This window comes from Tenebrio molitor, chromosome 3, assembly GCF_963966145.1.
Source record: "Tenebrio molitor chromosome 3, icTenMoli1.1, whole genome shotgun sequence".
NCBI classification, from domain to species: domain Eukaryota; kingdom Metazoa; phylum Arthropoda; class Insecta; order Coleoptera; family Tenebrionidae; genus Tenebrio; species Tenebrio molitor.
In genome coordinates, this window is record NC_091048.1 from 23,689,666 (window position 1) to 23,709,412 (window position 19,747).

General features: G+C 35.7%; 1 protein-coding gene across 1 annotated transcript; it reads left to right on the top strand.

Annotated features, from left to right (window-relative positions):
• Positions 1-1,402: 1,402 nt before the first annotated feature.
• Positions 1,403-14,812, top strand: LOC138125924 (uncharacterized). The gene is made up of 6 exons (XM_069041489.1): positions 1,403-1,717; positions 8,796-8,889; positions 8,936-9,885; positions 13,994-14,206; positions 14,265-14,483; positions 14,541-14,812. The coding sequence occupies exons 1-6, from the start codon at positions 1,588-1,590 to the stop codon at positions 14,690-14,692; spliced, it is 1,758 nt and encodes a 585-aa protein (XP_068897590.1). The 5' UTR covers positions 1,403-1,587; the 3' UTR covers positions 14,693-14,812.
• Positions 14,813-19,747: the final 4,935 nt, after the last annotated feature.

Consider the following 19,747-nt stretch of genomic DNA (forward strand, 5'->3'; position numbering starts at 1 on the left):
TTCATATCTTTTGTTGGTCTTTTTCCATTGACTTTTGCATATGCCAATATTTTAGTACATACTCGTACTAGAGTTTGTTTTTCTAATTGATAAAATATTTACAAAAAAAAAAAATGTTTCAAGTGCCTTGCCTTTGCTGAAAATTACTGTAATTATTTAAACACCACCCTGCAGAAATTTAATATTAAAATAAAGACAAACTCTTCGCCATCTAAACACTTTATAACTTCATCAAAAGTTCGAGAAACTCGTAGAATTACAAATATTTTTTTAGCAAATAAAGTACATGGAAACTCACTACATAAATTCCCCTTTAATCTATTTAACAAATAAAAATCCAATTCAGCATATGGCTCGACCGAAAGAAAAATATCTTTTTCGGTTTGCGCAGTAAATAAACTCGACAAAAATTAGATATGTAGTCGGTAAAGATAAATTTTCCGCAATACAAATACTCTTCAACTCTTACAGATCCGACAAAGCGAAACACTACAAATATTTTTCTTTTTAAGAGAGCCGCCATCTCTCTGTACATAGTTGTTTAATTAAAGCACCCTCGTCGACTCCACCTGTGTAACTTACAAGTTGCTTATCGATCAGCAATTACCACTCACCCCATCCCCTCGAAATCCGGAATGTAAGTTTGTAAACAGTCCACATCGTCGACAAACGCGGCCGATCGGTCGCCTCTGAAGAATCTCAATGTCCCCATCACCATAAAATAAGAACGTAAAATGTTAATGCGATATTCGACATGTCCTGTTTTATTGAAGGCTCCAGTGTAGGTGGGCATGTAGGTCGGGAGGAGACGATCAATTTTGTACAAGTTTTTCAAAAGTGGGACAGGGTTGGGTGCTTCCCACGGGAACTGGCCCCTAAATTATTCCGCAAGAAGTGAGCTAATGGCAACGAAATGGTATTTATTTGTAGTGTGCAATGCCGCTGCAGCAGTTCACCTTGCCATTAAATTTGCATAATTTCGTTGAAAGCGAAATAAAGTAAACCAGGTTTGGAGCTGTTGCAACCGTCTTCGCTGTTGGTTTAGCCAGCGCAAACAGTGCAGATTGAACTGACAACAGGAAGCACGAGAGGTGGAGATGACGGAAGTTATGGATGTACAAGGTGGAACGAGGACCTTCCTCGCGACGCCAAATTGTTCTTTTACATTTCACCTCACGTTGGGACGTTTGCGTACCCGTCACAAATCCTCGATGGCTCACTGATTGGTTGCAATCTGTCAGTGAAAATAATAGAAAATTTGTTTGACTTCCGTCAAATACACATTTCTACGATCAATCCGGCGAACATGCCGACTCGAGGTCGGTTTTACTTTCACTTCTTCGTATAATTTTCCAAGTGCTTTATTTGCCGCCAAGTGGGAGACCCTAGAAGAACAATATTTCGCCAACCTCCAGCAGTTCCACTGCTGCACCTGCTGCCTGCAGGTGGTGCGTCTATTTATTTTATCTCAATGTCTGTTATTGTTCATTTTTGCCGACGTTAGTTTAATGTTGTCATCGTAACCTTCTCCACTTAAGCAACTCCCGCGGATTCGTATCGTTCCTTTTATGTGGTTCTTGTGACGTTATGTTCGCCCCGTGTTGTGACGACTCCAATTACAAAATGTCCAAGACGCAAAATATGGTGCTGAGGGTGACCATCGTGCTGGCGATGATGGTGGCCGTAGTGGCTGTTTTGTATTTTACGCCCTTACCAGGTATTTCATTATACTCGGATTTAATTAGATGGCTTGACTTGAGTGCGTTGCGCAAACTCAACGAGAGTTTACTTTTTAATTTTTTTTACCGGCGGTAAGTTCCAGGGTTGGAAATGAAAGAGCACAACTTGTGTAATAAAATATTTGCACGGATATGTACGCCGGAAACTCGACTGGTTATGTAACTGTTGAAAAAAAGATAAAATAATGATTCTCGCTTTAGAAAGTTTCAAGTCTAATTTGTGAATCAACGAGCCTGAGATAATAATTTATTAAAGTAGTTTTTATTCATTCAAAGTCGTAATATGCTATTTTTGAATCACTTGGTCGAATTACATTCTCAACAAACTCTTCAGACTTGAAGATTTGACATTTGGCGCTAAGTTTGGACTCGGAGGAGCGCTGTTGCGTTCAAGGTCACAAGAAAGTGCAATTTTTTGCCAAGTTTTCCCCACATTGGAACTTTAAGCAACGTAAAACCTAATTCGTATAACAATTTTTATCAATAATGCCACATTTACATTTTGGTTACATTTTGACCCGACCTTGTGATCCAATTCCATTTAAATGTCGCCTGCTTAACATTAAAAATTTTTTTAAATATTTTTTAATGTCAAAGAATTTGTTCATTTAACTTAATAATGGTGAATTTTATTTTGTTATTATTTTGTACAAAGAGGAAAAGCAATTTCGATTTAGTTCAATTAATAACATTTTATGCAGATGCAACACATTAATTGAATGAATTAATGAAATAATTATTGATTATTCAAGCTATTCGATGGGTTTTCGTATAGATGAAATAAAATTCATGAATTTGTCGCATGCCGATAAATTTTATTTTTCACATTTTCAATCAACATTTAAATCCCCAATGACAATTCTGTTTTTGGAAAAATTAAAACATGCAAATGTATGTTTACTTGACGATTGTTTATTACAAAGAAAACCTTCAAATTCTTCTCTAGTAACTACTTCCTGGACCATTAATTTCTTGTGAAGGCTTCTGCAATGTTTTTTGTTTCAACCAGTGTCATACTAGATGTTTTTTGACTAACTTTTGAAGCAACTTAAATATCTCCCGAAAAATTTCAAGGTGATTTATAAGTCCCGCGTCAATAATCATTGACCAACAAAAACCTGAATTCTGTGTATCTTGCGTAGAACAAAATGCAAGATCCTGCAAAAGCCGTTATGAGTTCTTCGGTTAATTAAATAGAAAAGTCAGAAGAACCAAAGAAGAGATGTCGGAGGAGGATGTTGCTTTGTTAGAGAACACTCTAACTTGGACGGCGTTTTCAAACGACTTTAAAATCTTCAGTTTCAAGAGTTCTTTGACTATCTAACTTATGGTAGCAAAGTTGAAAAATTTCTGATATTACTGTTTTACTGTGTTTTTTAAAATGTAAAAAAAAATCGATTAGAATTAGATCAGGACCGTAAAATGAATTATTCATTCATTCTTGAATAATTATTTCTGCAACAATAAACACCTACACTGTGATGTTACTTCCTTTAAATCAATCAAAACATTCTTGAATAACTACAAAAACAGTAATCTGCGATTTTATTACATTTACTTTCTTCCAGTGTCCTCTGCAATTTTTTTTTACAGAAAATTGTTAATTTCATTAATTTCAGTTGTGTCTTTGCAGAACTCGTTTGGTAAAATTAGTTCTCTCTTCACAGGCGTTAATAGGAAAGGGAAGCAGTTTTCAAAATTTTCATTTTTTGTTAAGGAATTACAGTGTTTTTCTTTTGGGTTTTCTCCTTTGTCAGTTGTATTTCACTATTTCTCAAAACTATTTCATATTTACTTTGACATTTAATAGAGATAGGAATTAGGAAATAGTTTTGAGAAATAGTGAAATAGATACAATTGACAAAAGAGGAAAACCATAAGAAGAACAGTGTAATAATAGAACTTAGTAACTAATACAAGAAATGAGAAGGAAGGAAAATAGAACGGGTAAAAAAGTGCAAATACTTGGGCTACACATTCAACGAAAGAGCCACGGATAATGCACACATCAGAGAGATAGTGAGGAAAGCCAATAAGAATGTGTTTGGGGAATAGAATGATGATGCTTGAGAGCATGATAAAGAGTATATTGATGTACGGGGCAGAGAAAGAAAGCGACAAAGTTTGAGGACAAAATGGATGGAAGGGAAGAGTGAAGGATACTAACGGAATGCTGGAGAGAAAAGGAAAAGAACACGGAGAAGAAGGAGAGAGAGAAGTATAGCGCGTTCAAAAGAAGTCCTGGGCTGGGAAGGCGTTGGAAACCGTCAATTGTTGTGCTTTTTTAAAGCGTAGGTTAATTGGAGTATGTTGACAGCTAACCTAAAATTTAGAGTCAAAAAAAGATTCTTTTTTTCTTTCTTTGCAATGTTTTACATTAAAAATAGAATAACGTAACGATTCTTATTTTCAAAGCAAATATCTTCGGGCACCCTTTGCTGAAAACAAACATGTTCAATTATGTCTCGATTAAACATAAACAAATGTCATTCTTGTCGAACAGCGGGATATTCAAACTTTCCAGTGCTCCAAACGGTTTACTTTTTTCAACGCCTACTCAGCCTAGGATTTCATTTGAACGCGCGATATTACCAGAGAAACGGGTATGCCAGTGAAGAAGTGGAAAGATTGAGAGCAAAAGGAAAATGGATGAATGCAGAGCTAAGTGAAAGGGACAAAGACAGACAAGCAAGAAAGAAGGGAAAGAATCAAAGAATCGAAATACAACAGGGAGTATGAGAGGAAATTCAAGAGTACCTGGGGAGAGAGATTGCAAAAGAAAGAAAAATGATGGCAAGATTTAGATGTGGAAACGAGGAGAAAGAAAACAGGTATTGGACGGAAAGAAGGTGCAGAATGTCCTATGAGGAGAGAGAGACAATGAGCACATGTGGAACGGATGTAACGAAATGAGAAAAAGGGAGAGAAAGGAACGGGGAGAAATACTGAATAAAGACGGAAGGGGGATAGGAAGGATGGAAGAGATATGGAAATGGAGGGACAGAATGGAAAAAGAAAGGGGTGGCGGATAGAAAGAAAAATGTCATATTTTTTTTAGAATTATTATTTTTTTAGATAAAACTGTATGCAAGAAACGTAAAGCCCGTAGGGCAAATAAAGCATTATTAGCATTAGTAATCCGCGATTTTGTTACATTTACTTTCTTGCAGTGTCTCCAATACAGAAAATTGTTGATTTTATTAGTTTCATCTGTCTTTGCAGAACTCGACTTGTACAATTATTTCTCTCTTTGCAGACGTCGAAATAGGAAAGCAAAGACTAGGAATGGAAGCAGTTTCCAAATGTTTCATTTTTTCTTAAGGAGTTAATGACAGAACTTAGTAACTAATGTAATAATAAAACGCTAAATTACTAAGTATGTATCAAAATAGTGAGTAAAAAAAAAGATACTTTACTAATGAGTTGCATACTTTAACTCCTTCTGGAATTTTCGCGTTTTTTCTGGCTAGACAGCCTCAGGGCATCCTCCTAGATCGTTTCCCATCATTCAAACCATGTGCAAATGCCTTTTTTTTCTCTCTTGTTGTGTTTCAAGGTCGCGCTAATGTCTTAGTATAACTAAAGGGGAAGGAAAATTCATTTCCACAAGGTTTGGGTGGTGGAAAACGATGTAGGAGGATGCCCTGAGGCTGTCTAGCCAGAAAAAATACGAAAATTCCAGAAGTAGTTAAAGTGAACAATTACCAAAATTTTTTTGGCGCCCGTAAGTTTAGATAACAATTTTTTCGACACTCAAAATTTGAAAATTTTCTCCTGTGTGAACCCGTGGCCCACTCATGCCAAAAAAATCCCAATTTACATACGAATTCGTTAAAAAAACTACTAATTATGAATGAAATAGCTATTTGTGCAATAATTTAGGAAATGTAATTTTTTTCCGTATTAGGCATGGGATTTTTGATTGAGACGATAGTCGAGATCAAAAACATGACGTGTACGGAAAAAAATGGATTTCCTACGTATTGCACTCATGATTTTTTCTACTGGACTTTGGAAAATACATAAAATTTTGATATTTTTAATATTCAATTAATCATTTCTAAATTAAAAAACGAAATCAAAATTGTTCTGCTTTCGTTACCATAGAGAAATAATTTATTAATGAAAAATTGTGAAGGCGTTTAAGCTTTTCTCTCAATTAAATACCACTTTTTACGTTACGTATCCCAGGAAACGACTAAAATTGAACTTTTAGTGTTGAAATATTATTTCCGCCCTTAGTAGGAAATTTTTCACTTTTCCTCAACTCAAATTAGTATTACAAAGTTAAGGTTTTCCAAACTCCAGTAGAAAATTTTTTATAACAGCACTTGACGGACGTAAAAAAATACAATTTTATTTTTTGTTCAATGTGGAAAGGGCCAGAATGCAAGTTACTAAATGCACACTTCTTGTCACCTAGATTATTTTGACTCCGCCAATTTTTTTTAGTGATCGGACAAACACTTTTCTTAAATAAATTCCAAAGCTAAACTGCTCGACAATTGAAATGGAACACTCATATAAAAATTAAAATGTTTCCATCTATGAGCAACTTTTAAGTCGCAATCTTTTTAGAATGATTTGAATGATAAATTAGTCGTTGCTAGGCCACGATTTTCTGTAAAAAACGCATCAAGTAGCCATGTGTCAAAAAATTACTTATTCTTTACCAATTACATTGTTTTGCTCCGTAATTGTTTGGTGCATAAACTCTTATAAATTGATGCTAAAGTTAAGTTAAAAGCATTTTTAGATTAAATAAGTATCACAAAATGGTTTATAATCGTTTAAGCATTGATAATTTGAATGTTGCCCGGCGAATGGTAGAAGATGGTGTCTCGCAAAGAAGAGTGTCAAGATTTTTTAATGTCTCCCCCAGCGTGATTAATAGAGCCTTACAAAGGTTAAGAATTTCCGGTAGCGTCGACTTTCGGCATGGAGGAGGTCGTCAAAGACATACAACTCCTGCACAAACGCAATATGTGAGACTGCTAGCTAGGCGGAACCCTACACACAATGCTTCAAGAATTAATAATGCGTTCAGAGCAGCCACGGGAGTTGTGATTTTGTCAAGAACGGTTGTCAGAAGGCTGCATGAATATAATCTACGGGCTAGAAGACGTGCAAAATGTCCACTATTAACACGGACTCAACGCGCTGCTCGTAGAGCTTGGGCACAAGAACACATGAATTGGACACTTGAAGAATGGCAGAATTGTCTGTTTACAGATGAATCAAAATTTAATCTACACCATTCGGATGGAAGAATTTTTGTTTGGAGAAGACCTGGGGAGCGATACCATGAACGTAACATGGCTCCACAAGTGGCTTATGGAGGAGCGGGTATAATTGTTTGGGGTGGGATCATTTTGAATCGCCGCACTGAGCTTATCTGTTTGAGAAGGGAAACTATGAATGGGGAAAGATACATTCAAAGATGTCTTCTACCGGTTGTTATCCCATTTGCACAAGATTTTGGCGATGGTTTTATTTTTATGGACGATAATGCTCGTCCACATAGAGCAAGAATCGTAAACGACCTTCTTGAAGCTCAGAACATTCGAAGAATGGTTTGGCCTGCAAACTCACCAGACTCCAATCCTATAGAGCATGTGTGGGATCGTATGCAGCGTCAGTTGTCAGAACGATTATACTACCCTGACACACTAGATGAGCTTGAAATTGCTCTCAGAGAAGAATGGGAACGTATTCCTAGAGAATATATTAATAATTTAATCAGAAGTATGCCCCGAAGAGTTTTGGCTGTGCACAGAGCACGTGGAGGGCCTACAAGATATTAAGACAAGTTTTTTTTAATTTTTTTGTGAATTTTGTAAAAAATATTTATTTTTTTTGTTAAGTGTAGTTTCACATTAATCTTAAAGTTTTTGAATTCTATACATTTCTTGTCTTTTTTGAAGAAGTAGATTTGAAAATGTTGTTTCACATAAACCGTGAAATAACATAGTGTCAAACATAAAAACTTTTATCTTAAACTTTTGTTTCTAAAATATTTTGCAGCTATTTTTTTAAGCGTTCCATTTCAATTGTCGAGCAGTTTATTTGGTTTTCTCATAAAATTTTACAGCGTCGTAACTGCTAGAAGTGCTGCTTTAAAAATATATTGTCAATGGAAATATTAGACATATACGATGGTAACGAAACACACTTCATTTGCATCAAAACTAGTTGAACAATGTATCAGATAATTTATTCGTAAATGTATTACTCAAAAGTTATGCCATTAATCAGAATTTATTATTCGTCTGTATTAGCCTTCGACAAACAGATGTATTATTATGAATGCAACTGAAATTAATCATTGGTTATTATTAAAAGACCCCATGATTGATCTGTTATTAACGGATAAATTTAATTACAAATAAAATTATTTAATAATATAGAATTTAATGAATACGTATTGAATTTCCATGTGCTAAAAGAATTTTCCAGTCAGTTAAATAATTAGCGAATGCGTTAGATTCGTTTGGTAAAAGTGTGCAAGGTATGCAGTTTTCACAAAGTAAAATATTTATTTCACCAGATTTTATTATTCCAAAAAAATCATTATAGAGGTCAGATGCATCTGTTATTAAATTAGCCTGTTCAGCGAATAAATTAAATAACAGATTTTTAATTGAAAGTAAAAACTATTTGACCCAGATCTGCCAGCCACACTAATTGTTCCGAATTGAATAAAATTTTATTGCAAAATCACTTCTCCGTACGAACCCATTTTACTGAATTAGTTACACTTAACATTTAAAGAGATTCAACTCGTTTACGGTTTTGTAAAACGATCAAACTTTCCTCGACTTGTCGCCATAAACGAGAGATAATTGCAAGAAATTAAATTAATACCTTTAAAGGAAATACAACTTGCACCTTTCACTCAACAATGGTACTTGCTCAACAGCTTTCTTCGTGGAGAAATTGTCGTCAAAGTATTTTATTTCCGTTTCAAATGCGCATATTTTTCGTCCCATATTCAACACACACGTTTCTAATCGAACGCGATTTATTGGTAGTCATTAATTTATGTTTTTCCCCCAGAGCAACATTTCCAAAGCTGTGACAGACCTTGCCATGACCTGGATTGGCCAATGATATGTCGAATAAAAATCTACGTCGAATCTCCAAACATTAGGTAATGTAATGACGATGCTAGATCCAGAATAATTGTTTGCTTCCAGAAGCTGCGAAGATTGTGATTTCAATGTGTCACAAAGCGGTGACTTGATAACTGTGAACCGGCAGAATCCTGGCCCTGCTATCCAGATCTGCCAAAATGACATTCTGGTCGTGGACGTGGTGAACAAGATCCCGGGACACAGCTTGACGATGCACTGGAGGGGGCAGCCGAACCAGGAGGCCCCCTACATGGACGGGGTGCCCTTGGTGACTCAGTGCCCCATCCCCAGTTACACCACGTTCCAGTACAAATTCCGGGCGCTAGCCCCCGGAACGCACCTGTACCACGCGTTTTCCGATTCGGACAGGTCTCGGGGGTTGTTCGGCGCCCTCGTGGTCAGACAATCGGACAAAATGGACCCGCAACGCAAATACTACGACACCGACTCCAAAAGTCACATAATCCTGATCGCAGAAGCGGACAAGAAGCTGTTGATAAACGGGAAGGGCCCCTCGCACACAGGGGCGGCTCTATCGATCTTCACGGTGAAAAGCAACAAACGATACCGCTTCCGGGCGGCTTTCGCCGGCGGCGGCTCGGCCTGCCCCGTCACCTTGACCGTCGACAATCACAAAATGAAAATCATCACGGTGGACGGCAACCCGGTCAACCCCAACGAGGCCGATTCGATCGTGCTGGGCAAAGGGGAGAGGGTGGACTTTGTCTTGAAGACGAATCAGCCCGCGGACGGGTACTTTCTGAGGGTGAGGTCGTGCGGAGGTGAGGGATTAGCGCTGGTCAATTACCAAGCGAGAGGGAAGGCACGGGGTGAGGACAAGAACGAGTCGGACAGAGAAGGGAGGAGTTTTGACACGGGACTGTGCGACAGCCAGATCGGAAGGATGTGTTTGAGGGATGTCAAAGCGTTGCAAAAGATGCCCGAGAAGCTTAGGACCGGTGTAGGGAAGGTCATGTACTTGTCCTTCGGATCCAGGATCGTAAATGTCAATGGTGAGACATCAGATAAGTGGGTTAAGAGAGAAAGTGGATTGTGATGTAAGCAGCAAGCGTGTCGTATCGAAGGGAAAGCGGTTTATGTAATCTTGTCAAATTAATTGTTGCTGATGATGATAATAATTCGGATTTTGTGTAAAAGCACAACAACGAAGGGCACTGTTGACCAAAAAACAGACCAAAAAACGAAAACAATCAATTAGTCTCAAAATGAAAGGTGCAAAGTGCTTAATACTAATTATTGTGTAATGGCCACGTCATAGCATTCGATGTTATAACTTTCTTAAACTCTCAATAGAGCAGTTTGTTTTTAATGAGTTTATTAAGTGTTGAGCTTTTCGGAAAAACCTCAGATAGGTCAGTTTTATTTTCTAAAAGGATTTTTCCCATCAGATCTAGTTCTCAGGAATCAACAGTTCAAAGATCACACATGGTGCGTGGACCTAAATTTAAATTTAGTACTCCAAAGAATGGGGGAGTGACATCATTGCGTGGAAACTAAAATGATCGGAAAAAATCTTTCTTTAAAAAAAATAAAATAGATCTGTTTTTTTTCGAGGAGCTCAATGCGAAAGAAAATATGTATTTTCGTTATTTCAAAGATTCCGCCTTCATGGTATTATTATCAATAATTATTAATTTACGTTTGATAAATAAAAGTACATAATTATATAAACATAATAAGTACTCAAAAACAATAACAATTATTTAATAAAATTCAAATATGTAGGTTGAATTGAGAATGTCTGCAAACAATATATTAATTGCATTTATAGAATTAAATGGGCCGTGAAACAAATGTTTTTTGTTTTGTACATAGGTAATTATAATATGATTGCAATAGCCGTCGTTACAATAAATTTTACAAATTTTTAAGCATGCATTCACGTTGTATTTGGTAGTAAAGCTAAGTTTGAGGTTATAAATAGCGTCAATGTCTAGTGCATTGTTGTCAGTCAATAGTACTCAGATATCGCGGGAAATTCAGCAATATGTTATGTTCATTTTGACAGATCCGCATCTGTGACGAAATCAAACAGTGTAGCCAACGTTTAAAAAATAAATCGTGGCCTCCCATTATGCCAAAACAACGTGAATATGATTTATTAAAGGTTCCGCTCTGTTTTTGGCAGTGGAGCACCTTCTAAAAAAATTGTTTATTGGTACCATAGAGAGTTTGATAACAATGTACGTAAAAATTATTTTGTTGTTGTTATTGAAGAAAATGGAGGTACTGAAGATGATACAAGAATTATATCAAGTACCATGAGCCCTGACTGGAATGGTCGATAAGAGCTTTATAGGAAAAATGTGTCTCCATCTGTCACATGATTTAGCAACAGTGTGTTTATGGTGCAAAAAACTCTAAAAGAGAGAGGCAAGGCACCTCTAAAACAGTTGATCACGACATCTCGCAACCTGGATTTTTTTTTTTGCATTTGAACCAGAATTTAAAAGACAAGATCTAGTATTTCTCGAGTGTTTTACAGTCATAGTTAAGTAATCTAGAAGTGTAAAGAAATCGACGACTGCTTCTTGCTCCCCAAAATCTGAATCTGTTGCAATTGTTGCTTTGGGTCAATGCAGAGTTGATGCAGAACGGTACAGAATAATATAGTTGTGAAAGCATTTGAAACTTCAGCGTTCTAGAAGTGAGATAATTTTGATCTCGGAAGTAAAATTATTAGAAGACCCACCTTGCAGCTCTGTGCTCTATGTTGTGATTTCTTGGTGTAAATTTTGTTTTTTAAATAATTCCGAAAGAGAGGAATTTTTGTGTTGTTGACCAGTACATACACATTTAAATAAGAAACAAACAAAAAAATAATAATAATAAGATGTGCATAAACTTTGAATAGAATCTACATAAAAAATGAGATGCAGAATTGTTGTCCCCGCAGACAGTATCAATTTTTGTCATAAAAACAGGAAGCTTTAGGTATTTTTTCGAGAACAATAGATGATTAAAGTGACATGAGAATGTTAATGAGAAAGCAGTTGACAGCGCTATGAATAGCAAAAGCAGGAATTAGCATCTCTTGAATTTTAAACGGAATAAAGAAAAAAGAATCATATTCACGTAAGGTGTAGTCCAGATCTTACAAAAGATTAACACAGTCCATAACACTTCTAAGTCGGTGTAATTTGATTCAGAATCTTGATCGATGTGAACTCGATGAGCAAATCTAAATTTATATTTTTCATTAATTATCACATTTATTTATGGATTACACAATAAAATTTTTGTTTGTTAAAGTTATTTTGTTAGAGAAATGGTACATGCGATGTTTCCACACTTGACTCTTAACTAGTGTTTCAATTTGAAAACTTGTAAATAATCATTTTTAAATTTATGCATTATTCATGTAAATAATGGAGAAAGAGAGAGAAAACTAAGACCTGCTTGACCACAATAATTTATCTGAACACTCGTTACATACATATTGAGGCTATGAAAAACGACAGTGCCTTCGCAGATTAAATCACACAGGTTTATTAACTGTGAGCAATAACTAATTTAACTAAGCTTATAAAATTTTATTTCATCGTCTGATACAGTTTATATCGGGCAACTTTAAGGCTTTAGTGTTTTAAAGGCCCTTTTCGCACGCATGTTAGTGTCAAAAACAGGGATTCAGGTATAATAAAAATAATTTATCTTGATATTATTTTAAATTGAGACAAATAAATATTCAGAGATTTAAAGTATCGGGTGTTCATTTAAATTTATCCTCAAAGTTCGCGTTGAAGAGTCGATTGTGAACGCACCACTCGTCAGTCTGCATATTAAAAACACACACAACGCAAAAAGTGAGTATAGATTTAAACAGCTGATCCGTGATCTGTAATCCCTGGTGCATTCACAATCGACTCTTCAACGTGAACTTTGCGATAATATCAAGATAAATTATTTTATCCACGATCGTGTAAAAAGTAGGCACTTTTTACACTAAAAATCGTTGTCAAAGTTGACGTTCAGTGAACTGACAGAATCATGCCACAATACTTTTAGTACACACTTTTATGGCACAGAACTGTCAGAATACAACAATACAATTTGTTGGAAACATTGTTTAGAAGTAGGTTGCTAAACGACGTGGTTCTCAAACGACTTTGGCTATTCATAAAATATTGAATCAATGATGATTATTTTATACAAATTTATGGTGATCTCACGATCGTAGATAAAATGTTGTAAAACATACGTGTAACAAGTTTCCTTATCTGCTTTATTAATAACATCAAAACACTAATTTGATGTAATTAATTTTATTAATACAGGCAATTCGTAGTTATTTATAATTATAATCAACTGAAATAAGTGAAATCTCCTTGGGTAAATTCGAATAAAAATAAAACATGGAATCTAATTAACTGTTATTAAAGTTGTTACATTATTAACTTGAGAAAGTTCAGAGTGTAGCAAAATAAGACTTATTTCCAGTCAGAAAGTGCACATTCTTACTATAAATTTAATTTAAACCAGCCGTGTTTCAAGATAAATCTAGGCAGTACAATTTTTTATGTAACACAGGGAAGAATTCGCAGTAAAAATGGTGCATTAAGGTATCTTAATAATTTAAATGAGTTTCCAAAGTACAATTTTTACATTTTGTTCTCTAAATGGGTTGGCAGAATAGGGAAGCAGCTGGTTTAAAAAACTTGAGACGTAACAGTTATAAATAATTAAAAAAAGAACTAATTTACACTCATTACGGGAAAATTAAATCAAGTATTCAACTTGCGTATCAGTGTAGGACCACAACACTCGCTACGCTCGTGCGAGTAAACTTCCCACTAGGTAACAAAGCAGTCCTTAGTACAAGAAAAAAGAAATCATTTCTTATCGTTCCAATTTAATTAGTCCTGATTGTAATGATATTTAAATTAGTCCTGGGTTGCGGTGAATGTTAAGAAAATATCCGGATAAGCGAAGTAAAACGAAACGAGTCTCGCTCTCAGAGATAACGATACCTAATCTGAAATTAAGTGATGCTTCAAGTGCAAAATAAAACTAAATGTTGGCAGTCTGTTTTGAGCTGGAGTTGAATTTGCAAGAACTTGTAGCGTTAGTGAATTTGTAATGAGTTTTGTGTTTTTCTAGGTAAATTCAGCTCAAGGGTCTACGGCGTGAACAATCTGACGTTCACTTACCCCTCGTCACCTTTGCTGACCCAGCTGGGCCAAGTCCCACTAGATATTGTCTGCGACGAGCTTAACATCCCCGAAAGATGTTTGGGCAAAGAAGTGTGCGAGTGCGTCCACGTCGAATACATCCCCCTGGGGTCAACAACCGAACTGGTGCTTATTAATCAAGGTTCCGCAATGAAATTTCCGGCGATTAACACAAATTAGAGCATGAATCAATGTTGCAGACGAGAGCGAGGAGGAGCACGTTTTCCATTTGCACGGCCATCGCTTCTACTTGGTCGGATTTAGACAATTCGATAGCGTTCCTGTAGTGGAAGAAATAAAATTACTGGATCGGCAAAATGTCTTGTTCAAGAGAAATTTCAATAATCCAATAGTGAAGGATACGATTCGGGTCCCGAGGAATGGCGTTGTCGCCCTGAGGTTCCTCGCGAATAATCCTGGTGGGTTGGTTTGTGTTTGATTTCTCGGGGATAATGTCAGGCGGGTGCTTCTTGCAGGATTCTGGATGCTGAGGGATGAGAAGTCGAAAGGGTGGACGAGAGGGATGGATATCGTTTTTCAGGTGGGCGACTCGAGAGACTTCGTTTCCACCCCATCGGATTTTCCTACTTGTGGGAATTATATCGGTCCCGATTTCTTCCTGATGTAAGGCTGAATTGCATATAAGACGTGATAATTGTACAAAAGTATTCTTAGTTATACATCACTTAGTCACTACCGTTTAGGCGATATTTATATTTATGTTTTAGAAATAAAGTGTTGTTTTTCAGTTGACTTTTAATCACAACAAAAAGCCTAAACTTTCAAACAACAACAAAAACCTTCAAAATAATATCTTCGCGACATTTAATGCACCCTCACAAAGATCTATCAATTTCTATTATTTACCTCCATGCAAATTGCTGACAACTGGAGAAAAATTGTTTCGAAGGGAAGTATAACAAAGATATACTCTGTAAGTCTTGGAAATATATTTTCAGAAGCAACAATTTGTATCTAAATATTTTTGCAACATTACAGCTCACTCACATTTCAAATTCTAAGCCTTCGCTTTCAATACATCTGAAAAGGTTTTGATTCTTACTTATTTAATTATCAAAGAAATTAAGAAAGCTTGCATTTGCTTCGGCAATCATGGCAACAACAATTTCCGGAAATTTTTGACCATCAAAAAAATTAATAAGAGGTAATTAGTTACGTGCGTGTTATTGACCCAAACATTTTAATCACTGTTTTTTCTCGTGTTTTTGTTGTTCGGAAATAAGGCCCTCCTCTGCGACTCGCGGTAATTTCCACTACAACAAAACATTCGTGAGGTCGGAAAAATTTTCAGGAATAGTTCATAAAAATTCGTACATTTTGAGAAGATGAATGACCATCCCAGCCCGCAAGGCGTTTAATTAAGTCATAGAGTTAATAACATCTGTTTACGTTTCATAATTATTTGTGCAAAAAGATTGGTTTCTTTTAGCAATTATAAAATAAATGCGTGCAAATGTTAAGATTTCTCTTTAACACATGACATTTCACTTGGTCGGAAAGAAAATTCTTGTTCAATTTAGAAGGAACGCCACATCCAGATTTGTTACGATTTGTGCATGAGTGTGGTCCACTAATTAATTAATTATTACGAAGCTTTTGATTCCGGTTAATTAAAAATTGTCAAAAATTGTATCTGAAATATATATTTTGTTTTCGCCTCGGTGCGAATTTATCAAAATAAGTTACATAAAAATAGGTCACTGATCGCTAAAAGGTGTCAATTAATACAGACAAACAATATCAATTCACGCATGAGATTTTTTTGTTTGTGGTGAGATGTTGTAACAGGATACAGGAAGGAAGTGTTCAAGAATTTCTACTAATGAAAACATTTCGATAACTTATTTTATCTGCTGGACCCCTACATGGCAAGCACCCGGAAAGTTTGCTGTATTTTTAACTAACATTTTTATACAAGTGGAGTTAAAAGATCCAATAAGCATAATCCATTCACTCCAAAATTAACTAAGTACTAAATCAAGTGGAAATTATTCATGTACAAGGTTAAGAAATCACTAACAGATTTTAAGAATTTTATTCTAAACATTAAATGGGATTTTTCTCACAATTAATTAAATGTTAGTTAATCACTTTTTGTAGGAATATGACAATATTCCGTTTCTTAAGTTTCTTCATCTGCAAAGTAAAAACACAAACAACGCAAAAAGTGAGGTTATAAATTTAAACAACTGATTTGTGATCTGCATCCGTGGTGCGTTCACAATCGACTCTTCAACGCCTGCTTTGAGGATACATTTAAATGAACAGCCGATATTTCTCCGTAATGTAATTAAGTCACTTTTCACTTTGTGCCTTGAGGGTGATCTTGATTCTTTTTACCTTTCTATTCATATAAATTATTCATTTAGCATTCGCTTATCTTCTATGTAAATAAACTGTACATTAAGACATTAATATAAATTATTTAATCCTATTTACGCCGATCGGTTTGTTACTTAGCACCTTTGCAACGTACCGCTTAAAAAAGTTTTGTCAGGTTTCATTACTAGATTAACACCAGGCATTTTATATGGCTTATTCGTTAATTGACAAATTTGACTTGGTAATGTGATTTTTTCTAATTTGCTGTTTTAACAAATCTGTTAACGCAATCGTTTTGAATGCGATAATAAGCTATTAACACATCCGTAATCTAGGAACTATTTCTCTGACTCTGGTATTCTCTGCTATTTGCCGTATTTCTCGATAATTCATCTTTAATGACAATTATGTTTAGTCTAGATTCAAATTTAGAATTTTACTTTAAATGTTAACCATGAAATAAATGTGTCACCAACTGTCACAAAATTCCCTAAATTACCAAAATTGATTTTATTTGTAAAAAAACATATATTTAATATGCAAATTAGAAAAAATGCAGCCAAGATTACATTTGCACTAATGATGTGGATTTAAAAAATAGATATTTTAATTTCATACAACACAGTTAACATGCCCGACATTACATTTGTCAAATTTAATCAAAATCATTAATACCTCTTCACGTTGGGAAGAACAGCTGTGGTGCAAATGACTGACCTGTTACTATGACAACTCATATGAATCATGTTCAATCCAACGTGAACAAGTATTACGTGGAATAATTAATAAAAACACAAACTAAAAAAACTATGGGGGATATGTATTGTTGGTTGCATCACAAATTTGTTAAGCTCATTGTTACTCGTGAATCACTTTGTATGTATTGTCTTGAATTCCCTAAAAAATTATAAAGGGATTTTCAATAAGTACTAAAAATGTACATACTTTAAAATAAAATGGTTTAGAATAAGAATAAATACAAGCAAGGAATGAAGAATGAAGAAGCAAGGTATGTGTATATTAATTATGAAACTGAGAACAGTTATCCTCCGACTTCATTTTTCTTGTAGTTGAAGAACAATATACTTAGTGATCTGTTAATCTTGATCAAACTGATCAATTTTTTTGGATTTTTGACATATCAAAGCTTTTACAACATTAGTTAAATCGTTTTCATAAACTTAAAGCCGTCTAACAACCGCACAACAAGAGATGCCCATATATTTTTTAACGCTGACAATGGACAAACAATCTATTTTATATATAAATACTCACAGCTCGATCAGCATATTCTCTTGTTACTGACTCTGAAATTATTCTTTTGTACATACAGGGTGAAACTGAAATGCATCACAATATGTAAACTTGCAATGGTTGAACACTTCCTCCAAGTCCTCTAAGTGTTTGTCACTGACCCTACCTAACCCCACTTTAAACCTGTCGATTAGCCGTTGGAAGGTCGCTTGGGAGTTACGCAATCCAAACGGCATCCTCAAAAACCGATAGAGTCCGAACGGCGTGACAAATGCAGTTTTATCGCGATCTTCTGGTCTTACGGGAACTTTCCAAAATCCACACGCGGAAACTGCCGTCCTTCTTTGGGACCATCACCACCGTGGCTGCATATGGAGATTCACACTGGCGTTCCAACTCGAGCTCGAACTGAGAATTTCAACAAACACCAGGGTTTTGTGAAGAACCGTTCAAAGAAAAGACCGTCGTTCTCAAGCACCAGTCGGGATTGGTCTAAGTATACATATGAATAGTCACAAAACGCTTTAAAAACAGAGAGTGACAAAACTTTACCAAGAATGAAATAGCGGAAAACACTTTCAATACACAAAGCTGCAAAAACGTGTAAGAAAACTGAGAGTGAAAACCAAGTGAAAGGAAAAGTCAAAACAAAAACCATAACTGTTACAGTACCTACCGTACTTACAACTAGAAAAATTGTTTCTAATAGGTTCACACCTGTGCCCTTCGATGTAGATTGTCCTAAACCTTTGCAAAATTTGCTGTATCGTCCCGAATTTGTGATGGTTAGTATGGGTGTTTCCCGGATTTTTGCTGCTTAATATGGGTGTTGGGAGTTGTGCTTGCACCCGCTGAACATGATAGGGGTGCAACCCTTGCTCTTGAACAGTGCGACATACCACAAACTGAGAAACCTGAAATTCATGAGCTAACTGTCGGGTACTTGTTGACGGGTTTTCTTCCACAGTCTTTAGAATTTGAGGTTCGAGGTCTAACATCCGTGGCATAACCTCTTGGCCCCTGTCCACACTTCTCGGTCGAAAAGTACCATTTTCCCGTAGATGGTGTCCGACAGCCAGAAATGTTTACGAATGCGGACACGACGCGCCGGAAACAGTGCGAAACAAAGCTTGTGCCCTTAAGGCAACACCATCTGCACTTCCATAACAAAGTGCCATGTCGGTATTAATAATTTTCCATGATAATGAGACACAAAATTCCAAGCAAAAAATAGCTGAAAGCAACTAATCTGCACGCGGTACTAGCACCCGCCTAATAAAACTTTTTGCACCTTTTTTTCGTTGCACTTGATAACTTTTTTATCTTACTATTCTTCCTAACGTGATATCAGCGGCGTACTCAACTTTTGTGCTTAAACTGTAAATGTAAATTTCGATTTCACCCTGTATAAATAGTGACAGCTAGATCAGCAGATTTTCTTTTTACTGATTCTGTATATTATCTCATCCAAAGATATTGTCATTCACAAAAAAGGCAATAAACTCTCTATGTAAGTAAGTATTTATTTTCTTTGCTCAGAAGCAGGCAGAAGTTTATTGTTAATTACACCAAGGACTGGTGAAGAAGTAATAACTGAATCTGGCATATTGAGGCATTATACTTGTTACTGCTTCACTCTAATCCTATTCATTAATAGCTTATAAAGTAGTTAATAGCGTCATTACAATTACAGTTATATTAACAGAAGAAGAAATCCGACGACTTTTTCTTAATGCACGTGAATAATTCGTAATAAAACTTTCACGCAATGATTAGAGAAATAATGCTGTCGAACAGCCACCGTGCACACCTTTTCGCAACTTGCGTCATAAATTCCGCTGTAAATATTTTTGTTTATAGACCCTCCAAAATCCTTCAGCCGCGACCATCAAAATTTTATCGACTGTTTTGTATTCCCTCGGTATTTCATTTTTGATAACTTTATCTGAAGAGCATAAAACAACAATGAAGCAAACGATACTGTTTCCAATGTTGCGCTCTTTCTGATTACCACACAATCTTAAATGCAACTTTGCAAATGTTGTTGATATATTTGATTAAATAAAGTGTCACAACAGAAAACACT